The following is an 18,175-nucleotide window of genomic DNA, read 5'->3' as shown; positions in this document are numbered from 1 at the left end:
CCTGGTTGTTTATATTTAATTCATGTCTAAAAGATGCAAGCATAATGCAAAATGGCGTCATAAGGTCATTCTCGCTCGGGTATTCTCCGATGGGCCGAACCGCTGTGGAGTTTAGTATTTAGTGCCTTCCCAAACGATTGGTTTGTATTACCATGGAGGTAGAATTAGCTTTTTACCCTGTGGCAAAACTATTTTTGGAAACAATCGTCAATCAAAATTTGATGGTAAAGTGCTTTTTATTGAGCTAGAGCTAGCTATAGCCTGGCTCTCCCCAGAGATTCCGTTGCAATGGAAGTTGTGCTGATGTGATGATAGCTTCAACGAATAAAGCGAGTCGCCGAGAAAGGAGCTGGAAATGCCGTTCCACATTTCTGTCAAAGAGGCAGTATAAATTGCGTCTAATTTAATCTGAATTGAGTGAAGTTTCTAACACCAAAGTAGCCACAAAGCTGCTCTAACCATGTTGTTTTGTCATTCATTTTTTTAAAGAGTGATCAACAGGCCCTGTATCTTCCCGTTAAAAATGATATAATCTTCCCTATAAATCACGTGATGGTCAGCAGTAACTGCAGTCACACTTGGAGCAAAGAGCAACGAACCAATGAATAAACGAGTGGATGTTGCCACGATATTGCCACGACTAGACAAGATTTATTTCGTTGCTCACTGTTTGGCCTTCCTCTCATCAAAGTCAAACTTTATAAAATGTTAATAATTATAAACAATCGATGAACCCTGTGATTGTAATGTACCTGATACGCATTCTCCATAGAGCTATATGGCCCTATGGCCTTCTCATAAACCATTACTCAATTCTCATTATGAACTTTTTAAAAACTATAGTTTGAGGCCTGAAAGACAGTTGCCCCATTCCAATTAGACTCGTGGTCTATTTTCAAAAGTCGTGGGTTCGAATACCACCCATTGCAAGTTTTATTATGCCTTGTAATTTGTTTTCAGAAGTCGTGAAAGTACTGAGTATACAGTGCTAAAAAACATCGGTACGGTTATGGGTAAAACAATTATTAAAAAAAACTAAATTAATATTATCCTTTATGCCCGATGCATTTTTTTAAACATCTATTATAATATCATGGTGGGTCGCAATTCTGTACTCTATACCGATACAAATTATACAATGAATAAAACGCTGAATGCTACTTGATTGTTATAATTATTCTCCATGCAGTGACTTCAATTGATCTTGGGTCGAGTTATGCCATAGATTAAGAACTTGGTTGATCATGTGCGCTGATAGCCATGATGTAAAACTTGTATCCATCCGAAGTCTTCTTGAGGAGGAATAACCCGCTGTGAACAAACCAGAAGTGAAAAAAAATTGTTTAGGAAGTTTGTTTACAATATTTTGTTGTCCCTGTTATTTAAAATTTCGTTTACAAGATCCAAAGATAATTAAATTTAAAACCACAGCTGAAACAAAATGGACTATTAATTGCTTTTTAGGATGAGTGTGGATGAGAGAAGAACAATGAAGAGTGTGACAAGCATTAAAATGTGATACGGCCATTGTGTTAGATATTCATTTCAAATATTAAAGACAGTGGATACTATTGGTAACCACTCAAAATAATTTGAAGCATAAAATCTTACTTGGCAACGAGTAATGGCGAGAGAGGTTCATAGTAAAGCTGAGGTGAAGACTAGTTAAGCGTGTAACCGGTGGAAGTGCTAACTCAAAAAATTGCTAAAAACAATACTGTTTTGAGTGACTTACCTGCCATCCTTGTAGTTTACGCCCGACTCGTTGAAGAAATCAAAGTGAAGTGTGACGTATACATAATTTGCGTCTTCGTCTAAGGGCACCACATCTTTGTATGTATTTTCGATGTGAGAAGCCGTCTCAGGTAGGGCTTCAAACATAACTTTTGCTCCTTCGTAAAAAAAAATGTTAGGACACATTGACTGAAAGTTTATTATGTGGACGTGATCACCAAAATAGCATTTTTTTGGAAAACCACTTGTTTTGTGATGAATGCTATAATAAAAAAAATTGCCAAAATAAAACGGACAATACACACAAAGAAAACAGTTGATTTGATAGTTCCCCGCCCAATAAATGGTCGTAGAAAACTTAACAGTTTGCTTGTTTTGGGTCATTTTCATCACAGAGCAATTGTGGCAGGAGATTCTGTCCTCCCCACGGCGAACGCACTAATTCATCTCGGATATCATCACCCTGTTTGAACTCGACCTCGTTCGACCCATCTATCTGGGACAGAAGCTCTGGTGCCAGAATTCCCTCAAACGAAGTCTTTTATCACATCAACCACGTGACAGTCTTCGACAAATCAAAATGCATAATAATATCCAATGAATCTTTTAATTAACACTATCAGCCCTGATACTTTTCGGTGGCAATGAAAGCGATGAAGGCGCTGGTGTCCTTGGTGTCCTTAGAAATTTCCTCATAGGGTACCCTTTACCAAAGAGAAAATGCATTGGTACCCTTGTCCTTTCAAAAACGAAGCATAAAATGCCTGCTAATTGGCTTCTTCATATGAATTAAAGTAAGCTTTACCTTCAAATCCACTTAAAAGTGGGTATCCATCCATCACTATTGTGATCTCTGGGTCCACTAGCGTCATAAGGGCGTCCGTGTCGTCGTTTTCACAGTACTGAACTTGCTGGTCCACAACAGACAGAATGGTTTCTGAGGAGCCAAAAAATTGTCATGTTTATTTTGTGTATCGTTTCGGGTCCTGCTCGGTGTTCTGGTATGTTCCAAACCCCCCCCCCCCACCCCGTGATATGCACACCGATATGAGGCCTAGAGTATGGAGGAAGGTTGGCAAGCCGCCTTCCCATGCTGGCTACTTTGGTGTTAGAAACTTCACTCAATTCAGGCACTGGACACTATTGGTAATCACTCAAAATAATAATTGTAAGCTCTTGGAGAGTTGTTGATGGTATAAAACATCATGAGAAACGGCTCCCTCCGAAGTAACGTAGTTTTTGAGAAAGAGGTATTTCTCACTCAAAAAACTTCAGGCATGCATGAAAACACACAAATTTGTGCAACAAGGGTGTTTTTTCTTTCATTTTCTCTTCCTGCTTTGATGACCAATATTGAGTCCAAAATTTCGGAATGTCCAAAAAAGTTATACAAACGATGAAAGGCTTTGTACTTAATTAAATTGAATATTCTTTAGTTAAAACTCATACTCACTTCGAAGATCATCACTTGCTTGTTTCTTCGTATTCTCAGTTGCAACCACACTGGATTCACATAGGCCTATCACACCTAGCAACAGAAGCAGCCGCACGAAGTTGCCGAAAAACATCTTGTTTTTGTTACTTGACTTGAAAAACGAGTATTTTGGTATACTTAAAATAATCTGTTTTACTCTGCAACGTACAGATTAAACATTCACCAGCACAGGTTTGGTTTTGATCTTAGTCTTAGTTGTCAATCCCTTTTTATAGGAAACATCTCATCTGAATTATTCTAGGCAATGCAGGGGCGTATGTGGCAATGTCCAGAAACTTGAGCTATGGCGAAATAACGAATCTCTCTTTTGCTCATTAGCGTTAAGGCTAATCTGTAATTAGAAAATAATAATAATAATACAAATATGAAGTCGGTTTTTAATATTTTGAGCTTGCTGTTGCGATGTGGAAAATCCCCACTAATTAAACAAATCGTACTTATAATCACATGGATCATGTTGGATTATCAGTTTCTTTCCTAGATTTAAACGTTTGTCGAGGTATGCCCTTACGTGATGTGTGGTATGCTCTCACGTGATTTTACTACTCTCGCGACAAAGGTCCGTGACTCCTGGCAAAAATAGTCGCAGTTTCAACCGATCGGTCTTTTCCACCAATCTGTGTTTATTCAATAGCTCTTTTTTCTATTGATCAATGCAAAACACCGATCGATGTGTTGATCTGATTATTTGCCTGTTTGGCGTTCCATAGAGTGAGCTTTCCGACACTCGAGTTAACTCACAAGAGGGCGCGCTAAACTTCAAGCTGTTCGTCGTTTGTTGTGTTGTGGCCGTGTATCTTCACAATTTGGAGATTATTTGCTTCAACTTTAAAGGTAATTAAAAAATCTTGAATTGAATAAATTGTATGAGATTGGCTTGTTTCTAAGTAGGTTGAGAGTTGAGCCCGAATGTGGCCTTAAATTGAACTTCTAGTAGCCCTGTTCTAACAAAACAAAAACGTGCGAATTGCACTCACTGGTGGTCATGGTGGTTCATCCCATGCATGGACTAAACAAATGGAGGAAAAACCAGCATGTCATTCTACTAGAATTTCTAGTGCAACTGAACAGGGACAACGAACAGGGTAGGGGGTGTGGTGAGGAGAGCCACGGATGTAATATTCTACCCCCAAAAAAGGGTGGCAGGGAGAGCCTGCTGGGATAATTTTCAATTTTCCACACCTCGCCACCAATCGACCTCTACTCTACTCTACCTTTTCACTCATTTTTCAAAAACTTAAAAAGGGATATCTCATAATGATAAGGTTTATTGCGATTAGCAAAATATCAAGAGAGGGCGCTGTTGAGCCCACACAAAGGTATAGGTTTTGCGTGCGCCCCATATTCCTTCCCACAATGCATCGCGTTTCTGAATTGCGATAAACCTTATGCCTCATTTACATTATAAATAATATTAATAATTAGGCCTATAGTATTACTAACACTAGTATACTGGTTATTTATTAATAATAATAATACAATCGCACAAAAATAGTTAATGGCCTAACGTTTCGACCCTAGTAGAGTCTCTCTAATAGTTTAATCACTAACAACCTATTTTGATGTATAATTGTATTTCAGATCGCAATTGTTCACCATGTTCAGCTTACTGTATGGATTGTGGCAGTACATGTTTAGAAGAGATGAATATTTTGTGCTGATCCTTGGACTTGACAATGCTGGAAAATCGGTAAGTTCAAGGATTTGTGCAAAGTTGTGAACGGCAAAATTTTGTAAGTAATAAGAATCCAATGAAAGTCTTTAATTCATTCAAATTGTTTACAAGCTAGGTCATGCATTTTGTCACATCCTGTTCAAGGTCACTGGCATAGCGCCCTCGTGTGCTTCTAATTAGTCAGTCAGTTTATATCACCAGTTTCTCAGTTTGTTTACCTTATTAGTCCTATGTCAAATAAGTGCGGACATCGGTAAAATTTACTTATTGGAATTTTATGTATGGTTACGGTTAGATATTAATCTAATGCCAACGTGGCTTTAGCAACTGTGTGCCAGTAAAATTAATTTCCGTACAAAATATGACTGATCATTGTTCCATTTAATTGTTTGATGTATGACTTACGAATAGTGTTTTGAAATTTCACCTTGCAGACTTTCCTTGAAACAACACAGATGCAATTCAACAAAAACTACAAAGGCTTGCCACTGGATAAAGTCACAACTACAGTTGGCCTCAATAGTAAGTAGGCCTAACAGTCGTTTATTCATTTATTTGTTCACACATTTAACGGCACAATTAGCACTAATAATGGGATGAAGAGGAAACAAGAAGAATATATATTTGATATACCATTACCTCACCATGCAATGCTTCAAAACAAGAAGAAATTATCAGTTTTAGATGTGGGAGGATATCCCCATTGGGAAAACCCAAACAATTAGGTAGGAGCTGACAACTCATGCAATGCTCTGGTCTGAGGTGCGATATGAATCTGGGTCCACAGAGGTGAAAAGCAGGGAAAGAAACCGATGAGCCAACCTGTGTTGACCCCTTCCATTACTCGCAGCTCAATTACAGTTACTTTGCTGTTCATTATTTTGTTAATGTACCTGTACTCTACCAACTGAGCTGTGTTGTTCAAATAAGAGTTGGTTGAGTAGGATTTGAAACTTTGCATGGTGGAAATAAGATACAGAAGAGTTTGCGGTAACACCATGTAATAACAATCTTTAAATGAGTTGGGGGTGGTTTTGAAAAGAACCGTTGAATTAACTCGACGTTTCGATCAGTATGCTCTGATCGTCTTCTGGAGAATGCTGAGTTGGTTGATTTTACCATTGTCAATTTGGAACACTTTGAGTTCATGACACATGCAGACAAACTGTTGGATTTTTATCAATGCCCCAATGGCATTGAAACGCCTTTAAGAATAAGCTAGACTTAAGACACGTAGAGTAAAACCATTTTTTTTTTTGTTCTTAATAGTTGGGAAGATCGACACTGGTCGGATACGTTTGATGTTTTGGGATCTTGGAGGACAGGAAGAGCTACAAGCATTATGGGATAAGGTAAGAAGGATCCATTCACTGGAAGCCATTCTAGTAAGCAGCTCTTTTGATGCAACACTAGATTAGTGCACACAATGACCATCACTATAGATGATAACAAAACATTTGCTTGCTGGAATGGCGCTGTGCATTTACATTCCCACATAATAGAGGGTGAGGCTTCCAGTTCTCCATCTTGCATTTTGGGCGCTATAAAATCTTTATTCTTATATTCCTCTAAACAACCGAGTCTGTCTGGTGACGAGAAGGCAGTCCAAATGCAGGTGGTGTATTGTTTAATCGATTATACAAATAAACCAGCAAATTACTTTGTAAGGCCTGAAACCTTGCTTGTTGGGAGTATAATCTGGTAAGGTTTGTAAATCTCTTTTGAGTTGTATTGGTTCTGAAAAGAACCAGTGGTTGACAACTCAACGTTTCAATCAGTATACTCCGATTGTTCTGAGGAATAACAGATCAGAGCATTCTGATTGAAACATTTAGTTGTCAACCACTGGTACTTTTCCAACACTACTCTAAAGAGATTTACAAATGGTAGTACCACAAGCCTCACCAAATCCTTACTTCATCAACATTTTTGTATCTGTGTACTCTATCCGTACAAGTTTATATTTCTTCAAGAAGTTTACAGAATGAAAAACCCTATTCTCATCCTTGATATTCCCCTTTTCTCTAATTGTCTGCAGTATTACGCAGAATCTCATGGACTGATCTATGTTGTGGATTCATCGGATAAGGAGAGATTAACAGAGTCAAGGCTAGCATTTGGTAAGTATATTAAACACTTATCGTAAACACTAAACACTACAGAGCCTCACTATGTTACTCTTGCAGACCTTGAAGTAACCCATGGTCCCCAGAGTAATTGCCATGGTGTTGTGTGCTTTTGCTGTGGTGCCTGTTTCAACGTTTCAATACAAGTTAACATTTTCCTCATAGAAGAGCTAACCCTTTTCTTTTTTTTTTCTTTTATCTTTTACAGGAAATTATTCCCCTGAAGTTTAAATCTTTGCTTTTGTGATTACCATATTCTGTGTATTTCAAATATTGTCTATGTATTTCTATGCTACAATGTGACTGATTGACATTTTAGAATAACTGTGATATTTCCATTTGAATGTCTGCTATTTATGAAATATTTCAGTGCCATTTTTTTCTGTAGCCTTCTTTGCTTGGATCTATTGTTTTTTACTTGAAAATTGATAATTCTGCTGTGTTTTCTGTTATACATTTGTATACATTTTAATTTTTATGCAGTTGTATAACTGCTACTTTGTTGACTTGAAAATGAAATCTACCCATATTGCCATATTTGATGATTGTATTGTCTTCTCATTTTTATTATAACATGACTGTGTTTGCTTCACAAGCATGATGATATTTAAACTGAATTTCTTCTGTATTTTTTGCATATTGAATGTACAATACTAACATAACATCGTTATTGAAATCTACCAATATTGCCATTCTTAGCTGCAATATTTATTGATTGTATTGTCTTTTAGTTTGATTACGACATGACTGTGTTTGCTCCACAGACTTGATGATATTTAAAGTGAATTTCTTCCGTAATTTTGCATATTGAATGTACAATACTAATATGACTTGAGTATGAAATCTACCAAGATTGCCATCATTTAGCTGCAAAATGTGTTGATTGTTTTGTCTTCTAAATTTCATCCGTCATTTTTAATATTGAGTATACATTACTGACATGAGATTTTTGTGATACCTTTTCAGTTTAAAAGTAATTTCTTTATTTTTCATGTATATTGATGATATTTTCTAAGTTGTAGGCCTATACATTTTTATCAGGTCTTTTAATTGTTTATTCTTTATACCTTTTAAGCATAAGCTATAGGCCTAGTTGGGGATGTTGATTTCTGAAAGCAATCAAAAACAATGATTGTTTGTTTTCTAAGTACAGACTTTTTAAAATTTCAATTTCATTGCATTTAAGAAGGTCTCATAATTAGTAATAAGTACTTGTTGCAAAAATGGTTTATAAGTTATGAGAAAATAAAACTAAAGCTGTTGCAAAATAGAACTAAAAGAACCTATGGTATAGTTTCAAAAAATAGGTCATGGCCTGACGTTTTGACCCTAGCAGAGTCTTTCTCGAAGGCTAAATGACAACTCAACACACATGAACATGTATTGTTGTGTTGTCATTTTAGCCTTTTAGAAAGACTCTGCTCGGGTTGAAGTCTCAGGCTATTAACGATTTGTTTGCAAAATAGTTTATACTAATACTTTTGATTTGCTTTCTTCCAGACATGATGCTATCAAGTGAAGCTCTTGATGGTGTGCCTTTACTTGTACTTGCCAATAAACAAGACTTACAGGTGAGCGTCTTATAAGACTTTTGGTTGAACAGAGAATAAGTGACCAGATCAGGACTTAAACCTGTGGCATATGGATTAAATTTATTACCAACCAAATTTCCATTTGTGCATATTGCTTGTTTATGGTATTCAGCTGTTGTTTGCTTATCCTGAAACTCAGGTGGAAATTTGGTTGGTAATCCGGTTTTTATCAAGGAAGAAATGTCATGCTAAGCAAATTTTTGTGCTTAGCAGCTCTATGAAATTGGGCCCTGGGCACTAGTGTATTAAAGTGCATTCGTATATCATTGTAAAATGCGCTATATAAAAAAACTTGTTACTACTATTATCAGATTCTTATGTTTGTTTGAACAGGATGTGTTGAACATGTCTGAAATCAAGGCAGAATTTAATCAAAGTTCAAGAAGTATTGGAAAGAGAGATTGTCATATACAGCCAGTGTCTGCGCTCACAGGGTGAGTTGTGTAGAAAGGAATCAGGTTTCTTAAAAACTCAATTCCTGGTTCATACTTCCTGCGAATGCGATGCAAGTTTGATGTCACAAATTCTCAACAAACAGTTCAGAAAATTTAGATGTGTATATGATTTAAGGCATCGCATGGTGAGGATTGCAGTTACACCATGCGTGTATCTACTTGCCAGGTAGATTTTGTTCTTTAGAGAGCTGTCTTTCTATATTCTACTACCGCGGAGTAGAGATGTGCTGAACACCAGCGAAACATTCACAGTGAAAACTGAGCTGTGACGCCAAAATTTTCATCGCATTCGCATGAAGTATGAACCTGAATTAATGCAGACACATTTTGTGAAAGGGAATCACAAACAAACTTAACTTGGAGTCTTATTCTGGTTTTTAAATGCTTTTAATTTACTTTCAACTATGCTTGGTTTAACATCAAGATGAATAGAAGATGGGTAAAACAGTCTTTTTTAAGATAATTCTTAGAATTATTTTGTATTTGCAGCCAAGGAGTAAACGAAGGCATTGATTGGCTAGTTGAATGCGTCCAACGAAACTCTTATCGGAGACCACCACATACTAAAGAAATCAGCTGAGGTCAAAGGGTCAAGATCTCAAACTTAACCCTTTAAAAGGTGAGAGCTTCGAAGTACACACCTAAACTCAGGAAGTCAACTGGCTGGTCAACAATAAGTCTTGTACCATAGCTTCATAACATGCTACCACAATTTTAAATGTTTATGGGTTTAGAGAACAGAGGCATCAGACCAGTCAATTACAAAATTATATTTATGACGATACACTTCCGGGGTTATGATGATCGAGATCGTACACCACTGGGAAGGAGGTTGCAGAGCATAAAGTCAGCTGAGGTCGTAAATAAGAAGTTTGGTATCGCGGCTTCAAAGCATGGCAATACAATTGTGTTAAGGATTTAAAGACCAGATGCACCAGACGAGTCAAATGCCAGTGGTCAATCTTTAGTGATTTGAGAAACACAAATTGTTCTGTCAATATGGTTATATGGTAAATCAATTTGATCGTAGTTGGCATTGGTGTGACATTTTGGGGTAAACTTCTGTGAATACAATGTCCACAGATATACATTAAAATTACACCGTTTGAAGATAATGATAGTAGAATACGTACCTTAAAATATTAGATGCTGAGGTGCTGTTGTGTTTGAGAAATTCTTGAACAATGTCATGAAAATACGTTTTTACATGCTTTAATAATTTTCATATCATGATCAGTGAGACGAAAATTATTTTCATGACATTGTTTTACTCATTTCTCAAAAAGTACAGCACCTCAGCAAGTAATATTTTCAGGAAAGCTTTCTACTATCATTATCTTCAATCTATGTAAGTTTGGTGTAGATCTGTGGACATTGTGTTTTTTGTCAGATCCTAAGTAATTTAAATTACAAATGTTACATTAGAGAAGGAATGATATGGTGGGTGTGTGCTACACCCTACTATTAATAGAGGGTATAAACACATGATCGCAAGGTACATTATTCAGCTGTTGACTGGCCATGTTTGTTGAACATCGTCAAGTAAAACTTGTATCCATCTGAAGTGTTCCTGAAGATGAACAACCCACTGTAAACAAACCAAATAAATAAATAGCTTTTAGACCAATGTATTAAGTTATAGTCGGCACTTTCTCTGTTTGTTTTTATCTGTCTCTTCAAGGTGTGGGGTACAATAAACTTTTTCCCCCAGGGGCAGTTGCCACCTACTTCTGGGTCGAAAAGGGACTGATATCCCCCTTTACAGTCCATACGGTGTGAGTATCAAAATATATTAACACGATTAAAAGTGTTGCCAACATTTGGTCAACCAGCGCGGCTAGTATCAACAATAGGAATGTCTATTGCATAAAAAAACGAGATAATACCAATTTATGTAAAGGGCGACCTCAAGAGTTCACGCCAGAATTCGATTTAGAAAGACGGCAAGCTTACCTTCCATCCATAACATTTTCATCCAATTTGTTGTAAAAATCAAAATGGAGACTGATGAACACATACTCTGCATCTTTGTCCATGGCCCGAATCTCGTTATAAGTATTCTCGACACGAGTGACTCCCTCAAATATGAGATGAACAACCATTTTTTCCCCTGCCGTAGATTTGTAAATAACAAACATAAGAGATGTTAAATTTGCATTGATGAGGATAAAGAATATTAATTATGGTTTTACCCATACACCGATGTGTGTTAGCACTGTGTACTCAGTACTTTAAAAATGTCACAGTTGGTAAGACACTAAGTGCAAGGGTCGTGGGTTCGAATCTCACCCGAGAAACATGCCTGTGTTATTTTTTTTTTCACAGGACTCGGGGGAAATTACTGAGTATACAGTGCTAACACACATCGGTGTATGGGTAAAAAACAAATATAATAAATTAGAAACACATCTTATTTTTAAACAGAAATATTTTTCACCGAGCTACGGAAGAATACTGAGTACGTGTATTACAGTGCTAACACACACTGGTGTATATATGGGTCAACCGAAAAGTATTGTTCTTCATCCCCTGTATGTAGTGACGCACCATTTTTGGCATTAACTGGGCCAATTCTGGGCCAAATTTTGAAATAGTGGCATGCCACATTGGCCCAATACAGAAGTGCCAGCAACGGCATGAACGTTACTGGGCCCGTGAGGTGTGGCAACTGTACCGGGCCGCTTAATTAGTGTGTATTCTGGGTGGCACTGCCAACAACAGGTAAACAAAAAAAAGAAAGAAACAACTCTGTACGGTTCTTTTAACTAATGCAATGGGGAGTGTCGCCATCGCATTAGGACAAAATAAGAAAACAGATTATTACACTAAAAATGAAAAAAAAAAAAGGATATTAAAGAAATTAAACTAATTAGTTACAATTTGCAATACAAAAATACATCATAATAAAGTGTAGTTGTCCATGAAATAAAAACAAGAAATACATAAAGAAAACAGCAGCAATGAATAAATTAATTAAAAGCAAATTTTAAAAATGCATGAAATAAAAATAAATTAATAGGCTAAGTTTTCGGTTTCTCAAAATGCCGGTACCGTCAGTTTCAATTATTTGCATCCGTCCTAATTCCTTTTCTGGGCCAATAGGCCTTCTGTTTTTTTTTTTTTTTTAGCGGCACACCATTTTGGCAACTCTGGTATAGAAAGCCTTTTTCTTGGCCAATACTGGTTTTGTAGCGCAGCACCATTGGGCCGGTGTCGCATGTAATACTTTTGTCCTCTATGCAATACTATCCTGAAGACATTATTGCATATGCAATAATGTCCGCCGGACGGCTTTGCATATGCAATCGTGTCCGCCCGGACGCTGCTGCATAAAGCAAGTGTGTGTGTCCGCCCGTAACGTAATTTGCGAGATATTTTTGCTATTAATTACCCCCCCCCCCCCAAAGTTTGTAGATATTTCTTGACTAGAAAGCCTTTTGTATGTTTTGATAACAATTGATAATTTATCTGGCCAGTAGCTGGCCAATTCTGGGCCAATAGTGACATACTGTTATGGCCAAATACTGAAGTGCTAGCATCTGCATGAACGTTATTGGCCCAGCATCGGCACGAACGATTGGGCCAGCACTGGGTGAGTTGTGGCAACTGTACTGGGGCCGCTTAAAAGCCAATAATGTGTACTCTGGTTCACAATGCCAACAACTGGTTAGTCAAAAAAGAAAAAGAAAAGAAAGAAGAAGAAAAACAAGAAAAAGCACTCTGTACAGTTCACCAGTGTGATGGGGAGTGTGGCAATCGCATTAGGATAAAATAATAAAACGGATTATTACCCTAAAAATGAAAAAAAGGATATTAAATAAATTAAACTAATTAAAAAATATATACTAATAAAGTGTATTTGTCCATGATATATAAAAAATAAAATAAAAATTAAGAAAACATCAGTAATAAATAACTTAATTAAAAACAAAACTCTAAAAATGCACGAAATAAAAATTAACTAATAGGCTAATAAGTTGTCGGTTTCTCAAAATGCCGGTACCGTCAGTTTCAATTATTTGCATCCGTCCTAATTCCTTTTCTGGGCCAATAGGCCTTCTGTTTTTTTTTTTTTTTTTTTTTTTTTTTTTAGCGGCACACCATTTTGGCAAAATGGAATAGAAAACCTTCTCTGGGCCAATACCGGTTTTGTAGCGGCGCACCATTGGGCCGGCACTGAACCGATGTTGGTCATAATATGCAAATTTCAAGGGAGGGTGTCAAAGCAGTGTCAAGTTAAGATATGGCTTAAGATTGCGACACATTTTTAAAACTGAAAAAGTAGCGTAATTTGTTGGGATCTTTTTGCTATTAATTATTACTCCCCAAAAATGTGAAGGTTTTTTTTTGACGAGCTTTTTTGATATGTTTTAATTACAATGATGTAATAATTATTTATCTGGCCAATTGGGCCGATGGAATATTGTAATGGCGCAATACAGAAGTGCCAGCCTCGGCATGAACGTTATTGACCCATCATCGATGCCGGCATGAATGTTATTGGGCCTGTACTGGGTGAGTTATGTCAATTGTACTTGGCCAACCCTCTTGTGGACCGAAACATCACGCATCTCTCGGTCTGTTTTCGCCAGTAACAGGGCCAATACGTTTGCTGGGTTGCACCATTTGCAAAGGTCGTGGGTTCGAATCCCAACCGACTGTAATATCCATTCTGAAAGTGCTGTGTAGGCCTTCTATACATTGCTAACATCAGTGTTGGGTAAAACCGCTATTGAAGTTTTGCCTGATATAGGCATAACCATATATTAAACTCGCTAACATGAATTGTAATATTACTTGTTGGTATAAATTAGACATTCAGAAAATTGTAAAACGTATCTCTGACTTGCAATTTTTTAAAGGCAGTGGACACTATTGGTAATTACTCAAAATAATTATTAGCATAAAACCTTTCTTGGTGACGAGTAATGGGAGAGGTTGATGGTATAAAACATTGTGAGAAACGGCTCCCTCTGAAGTGCCATAGTTTTTGAGAAAGAAGTAATTTTCCACGAATTTGATTTCGAGACCTCAGATTTAAAACTTGAGGTCTCGAAATCAACCATCTAAACGCACACAACTTTGTGTGACAAGGGTAGTTTTTTCTTTCATTATTATCTCGCAACTTCGACGACCGATTGAGTTTAAACTTTCACAGGTTTGTTATTTTATGTACATGATGAGATACACCAAGTGAGAAGACTGGTCTTTGACAAGTACCAATAGTGTCCAGTGTCTTTAAGCAAAATTGCTCAAGATCAGACAAGGGACATTGAACACTATAAACAAAAATGTTGTCTTACCAGAGGAGGTATATTTTGTAAAAATTTACAACCATGCTACAATTTAGCAGGGGACCCTTGTGAAATTGCTCTGGTGTGAAAGGGCCTACCTTGTTCTGTAGAAATAGGTGGCAAACCGTCCATTAGTAGTTGACCATCCGGATGAACTACGGCCGATACGGCATCCATGTCACCCTTGTAACTCGCATGAAGAAATCGGTCAAAAACGGACACGATCTTTTCTGAAATGCCAACAAAATAATGATGTCTGTAACATTGCGTTCATCACATTATTAGGTGGAACTTAGAATAAACACACAAGAAGACCGCCACCTAACTTAGAGTTAAGCTGGTGGATCGCCGGCAAGTTAATCCGCATTCTCGTTGGTGCAAATCCCGCTCTGGTCAATGTTTCTTTATTCAAATCTAAATAAAAATAAATAAATATTTAAACTATATCAAACAAACAAAAATAAACGGCTGACCAATAGTTTGACAAGAAAATGTCATGTAAAATACATTGTTTAAAACGTAATGTCGGCATCAGTTTGCAAAAAATAATCTACACTCTCATCAATAGAGTGACGTCACAGAAATAGTTTAACATTCTACGTGTCCTTAAATGTATACAAACGATAAGACTGCAGTGAGTACTCGTATTCACCTTGAAGATCACTTGCTCGTTCCCTCTGATATTCAGCTGCATCTCCACTTGATTTACATATCACACCAAGCAACAGAAGCATGGGCACGAGGTTGACGAGAGCCATATTGTTCTTGTTACGTGCTTTTGATCGTGTTGTAGAAAACGATTGTTTTGGATTCATCTGTGAATGTGACTGCACGTGCATCGGTTTTGACCAGCGTAGGAACGACAGTGACATTGGTATCTCTTCTTAATATACTTGCATCACGTCATGTGATCCGTGACGTCACATGGGAGCCTGGACTTTAAAATGAGCTTTTTAAATGAGCTTTTTATTGCCCACCATCTTGAATTTGTTCATTAGGATTTGTTATGATGGACTTGGATTTAAAATACAAATCCCCCAATTAGCTGATCATAATTGTAGCAATCTATATAATTATTTTTTAATTTTTTAAGCTGCGCACAATATTTGAACCATTTTACATCACTTCGTATACTGTGAACAACTTTTAATTGAAAAAGAAAAGAACAAGCAGATGGAGACCTGAACCACTACACCTCATGATACCTATCTCATGATATCAAGACAGATATACAATTACCATGTTTATGTTATTCTTTGGTAAATATGTTTTATAATACAGGTTCAATTATAATGTATACGACATTTAATCACAGTTATTTGTAAAAGAAATGAATGTGTCACGTAAAGTTGAACATCGCAATCTTAGATACATCATGGGAACTCAACATCTTAAGTCGAAACCCTTTCAGAAAGAGACAATAAGTTCTTAAGCATGACCCATGCTCATATGAAATTGGGAATTTTCTTTTTAAATGACAGCAGTCTGTATTTAAAGGCAGTGGACAGTATTGGTAACTACTCAAAATAATTATTGGCATAAAATCTTTCTTGGTGACAAGTAATGGGGAGAGGTTGATGGTATAAAACATTGTGAGAAACGGCTCCCTCTGAAGTGCCATAGTTTTCGAGAAAGAAGTAATTTTCCACGAATTTGATTTCGAGACCTCAAGTTTAGAACTTGAGGTCTCGAAATCAACCATCTAAACGCACACAACTTCGTGTGACAATGGTGTTTTTTCTGTCATTATTGTCTCGCAAGTTTGACGACCAATTGAGCTCAAATTTTCACAGGTTTCTTATTTTATGCATATGTTGAGATACACCAACTGTGAAGGCTAGACTTTGACAATTACCAATAGTGTCCACTGCCTTTAAATTTGTTATTTCGTTAGTTAAAAATAATGTTAAAATGTTAAAATGTTAATCCGTTCCAGTATTGTGTGCGGATCAAAATATTACAAATATTTACAAGACTATAATTACGGTCGCTTATTGATGGATTTAAAGTTTATGTTCTCTTGAGCTGTTAGTCCATTACATTTTTATGTACCGATTATCGATAATGAGCATAAATAGCCCCTCAACTTAAATTATACTCTCTTAAAAAAAAAAGAGATTGGTATTTATATTTTGTTCCCTCGAAAAATGTTCATTCTCGGGTCTTTGTTCCTAAATGATGGGCGTGGCTTAGGATTACTCCTATTATAACACGTGGTTCACCAATTGTAATGGTTGTTTATGTAACTATTATAAGTTGGTTTCCCATAATACATAAAAGTCTCATTGTTTTGAACACAGCACAGGCGGTTAAACAAAATCAATCCATCTTGTCGATAAACGCACGCAGTTTATTGTCTCGCATCCAACCCGTATGTGTACTTATGTTCCTTGGTGCATTGCTTGCACCAAGTGTGATTGCAGCTGAGCATGACAGGGAAGTCCGAAACTTTACTGGTAAATATTTATTTGTAACTTACGTTCAGTTTTATCAAATGCTGTAGAGGTATAACTGATATTTTTCAATACAGTTACTATTGATAATAATTTTGGAATAATGACGCTGTGGCCTGGGTGCTAAAAATCATTCATATACAAGAAAAACAAAACTTGGTTTACTTTTTCAATCGTAAAGACCCTGAACACTATTGTCAAAGACTAGTCTTCTCACTTGGTGTATCTCAAAGTATGCATAATTAACAAACCTGGGAAAATTTGAGCTCAATTGGTCGTCGAAGTTGCGAGGTAAAAATGAAAGAAAAAAACACCTTGTCACACGAAATCTGAGGTCTCGAAATCAAATTTGCGGAAAATTACTTCTGTCTCGAAAACTGCGTCACTTCAGAGAGAGCCGTTTCCCACAATGTTTTATACCATCAATCTCTCCCCATTACTCGTTACCAAGTAAGGTTTTATGCTAATAATTATTTTGAGTAATTACCAATAGTGTCCACTGCTTTTAAAGGCACGGGACACTATTGGCAATTAGTCAAATACTCAAATAATTAATTAAAACCAAAACATACTTGGTAAACGAGCAATGGAGAGCTGTTGATAGTATACAACACTGTGAGAAACGGCTCCTTTTGAGTTTGTTAGAAAGAGGTAAGTGAAGAAGAGGTAAGGCTTCAGGTCTGAATCCTTTTATAGGCCATCTGAAACCATTTGTACACCAAGGGTGTTTGTTCTTTCATTATTGTCTTGTAACTTCGATGACCAATTGAGTCAAAATTTTCATAAAATTGTTATTTTAGGCATAACAAATGTTGGGATTCAAGTTAGAATATTGGTCTTTGACAATTATTACAAAAGGTGTCAATGCCTTAAGCTACTTTGATTTTGTTGTTACTTGACTGATCGGTACCAAAGGTTCGATTGTCAGGACCTGTATACAACTCCAAGGTTTGTTTGTTTGTTGCAATTGTCCTTTCTCTGGCTGTCTTCATCTCCTTTGTCTGAGATCGATGGCTGTGGTGCTGTTCATTTCAAAGCTCATTTTGCTTAAAGGAACACGTTGCCTTGGATCGGTCGAGTTGGTCTTTGAAAAGCGTTTGTAACCGTTTGGTATAAAATGCATAATATGGTTAGAAAGATGTTGAAAAAGTAGAATACAATGATCCACACAAACATGCCTCAAAATTACACGGTTTTCCTTTTACATCGTCGGATAACACAGTCCGCCATTTGTGTGAGCCAAATTTTTGCCTCCCATAAATGGCCGACCGTGTTAGTTCGCAAAGTAAAAGGAAAACCACGCAATTTCGAGGCAAATCATTGTGGATTATGGTTTTCTACTTTTAAAACA

At 36.8% G+C, this 18,175-nt stretch overlaps 2 protein-coding genes across 2 annotated transcripts; one reads left to right on the top strand and one right to left on the bottom strand.

Annotated features, from left to right (window-relative positions):
- Positions 1 to 3,970: 3,970 nt before the first annotated feature.
- LOC139952560 (ADP-ribosylation factor-related protein 1-like) lies at positions 3,971 to 10,708 on the top strand. Its single transcript, XM_071951732.1, has 8 exons — positions 3,971 to 4,063; positions 4,811 to 4,919; positions 5,339 to 5,426; positions 6,174 to 6,256; positions 6,943 to 7,024; positions 8,531 to 8,601; positions 8,956 to 9,056; positions 9,567 to 10,708. Exons 2-8 carry the CDS (start codon positions 4,827 to 4,829, stop codon positions 9,655 to 9,657), a joined length of 609 nt encoding a protein of 202 aa, XP_071807833.1. The 5' UTR covers positions 3,971 to 4,063; positions 4,811 to 4,826; the 3' UTR covers positions 9,658 to 10,708.
- On the bottom strand, positions 10,527 to 15,217 carry LOC139952561 (uncharacterized). The gene is made up of 4 exons (XM_071951733.1): positions 15,024 to 15,217; positions 14,470 to 14,601; positions 11,031 to 11,187; positions 10,527 to 10,665 (listed from the first exon to the last, which is right to left on the bottom strand). The coding sequence occupies exons 1-4, from the start codon at positions 15,208 to 15,210 to the stop codon at positions 10,578 to 10,580; spliced, it is 564 nt and encodes a 187-aa protein (XP_071807834.1). The 5' UTR covers positions 15,211 to 15,217; the 3' UTR covers positions 10,527 to 10,577.
- Positions 15,218 to 18,175: the final 2,958 nt, after the last annotated feature.

This window comes from Asterias amurensis, chromosome 20 (assembly GCF_032118995.1).
Source record: "Asterias amurensis chromosome 20, ASM3211899v1".
Taxonomy (NCBI): domain Eukaryota; kingdom Metazoa; phylum Echinodermata; class Asteroidea; order Forcipulatida; family Asteriidae; genus Asterias; species Asterias amurensis.
Note: the sequence above shows the minus strand (reverse complement) of the source record. Positions and strands in the feature narration are given on the sequence as shown.

Bases quoted from the DNA above. Each gene is read 5' to 3' on its own strand.
- LOC139952560 (XM_071951732.1), top strand. From the start codon at position 4,827: ATGTTCAGCTTACTGTATGGATTGTGGCAGTACATGTTTAGAAGAGAT. The intron at 5,427-6,173 runs GTAAGTAGGCCT...TGTTCTTAATAG, and splicing joins AACTACAGTTGGCCTCAATA to TTGGGAAGATCGACACTGGT. The intron at 8,602-8,955 runs GTGAGCGTCTTA...TTGTTTGAACAG, and splicing joins CCAATAAACAAGACTTACAG to GATGTGTTGAACATGTCTGA.
- LOC139952561 (XM_071951733.1), bottom strand. From the start codon at position 15,210: ATGCACGTGCAGTCACATTCACAGATGAATCCAAAACAATCGTTTTCT. The intron at 14,602-15,023 runs GTGAATACGAGT...TTGGCATTTCAG, and splicing joins ACGAGCAAGTGATCTTCAAG to AAAAGATCGTGTCCGTTTTT. The intron at 11,188-14,469 runs GTAGGCCCTTTC...AATCTACGGCAG, and splicing joins ACCTATTTCTACAGAACAAG to GGGAAAAAATGGTTGTTCAT.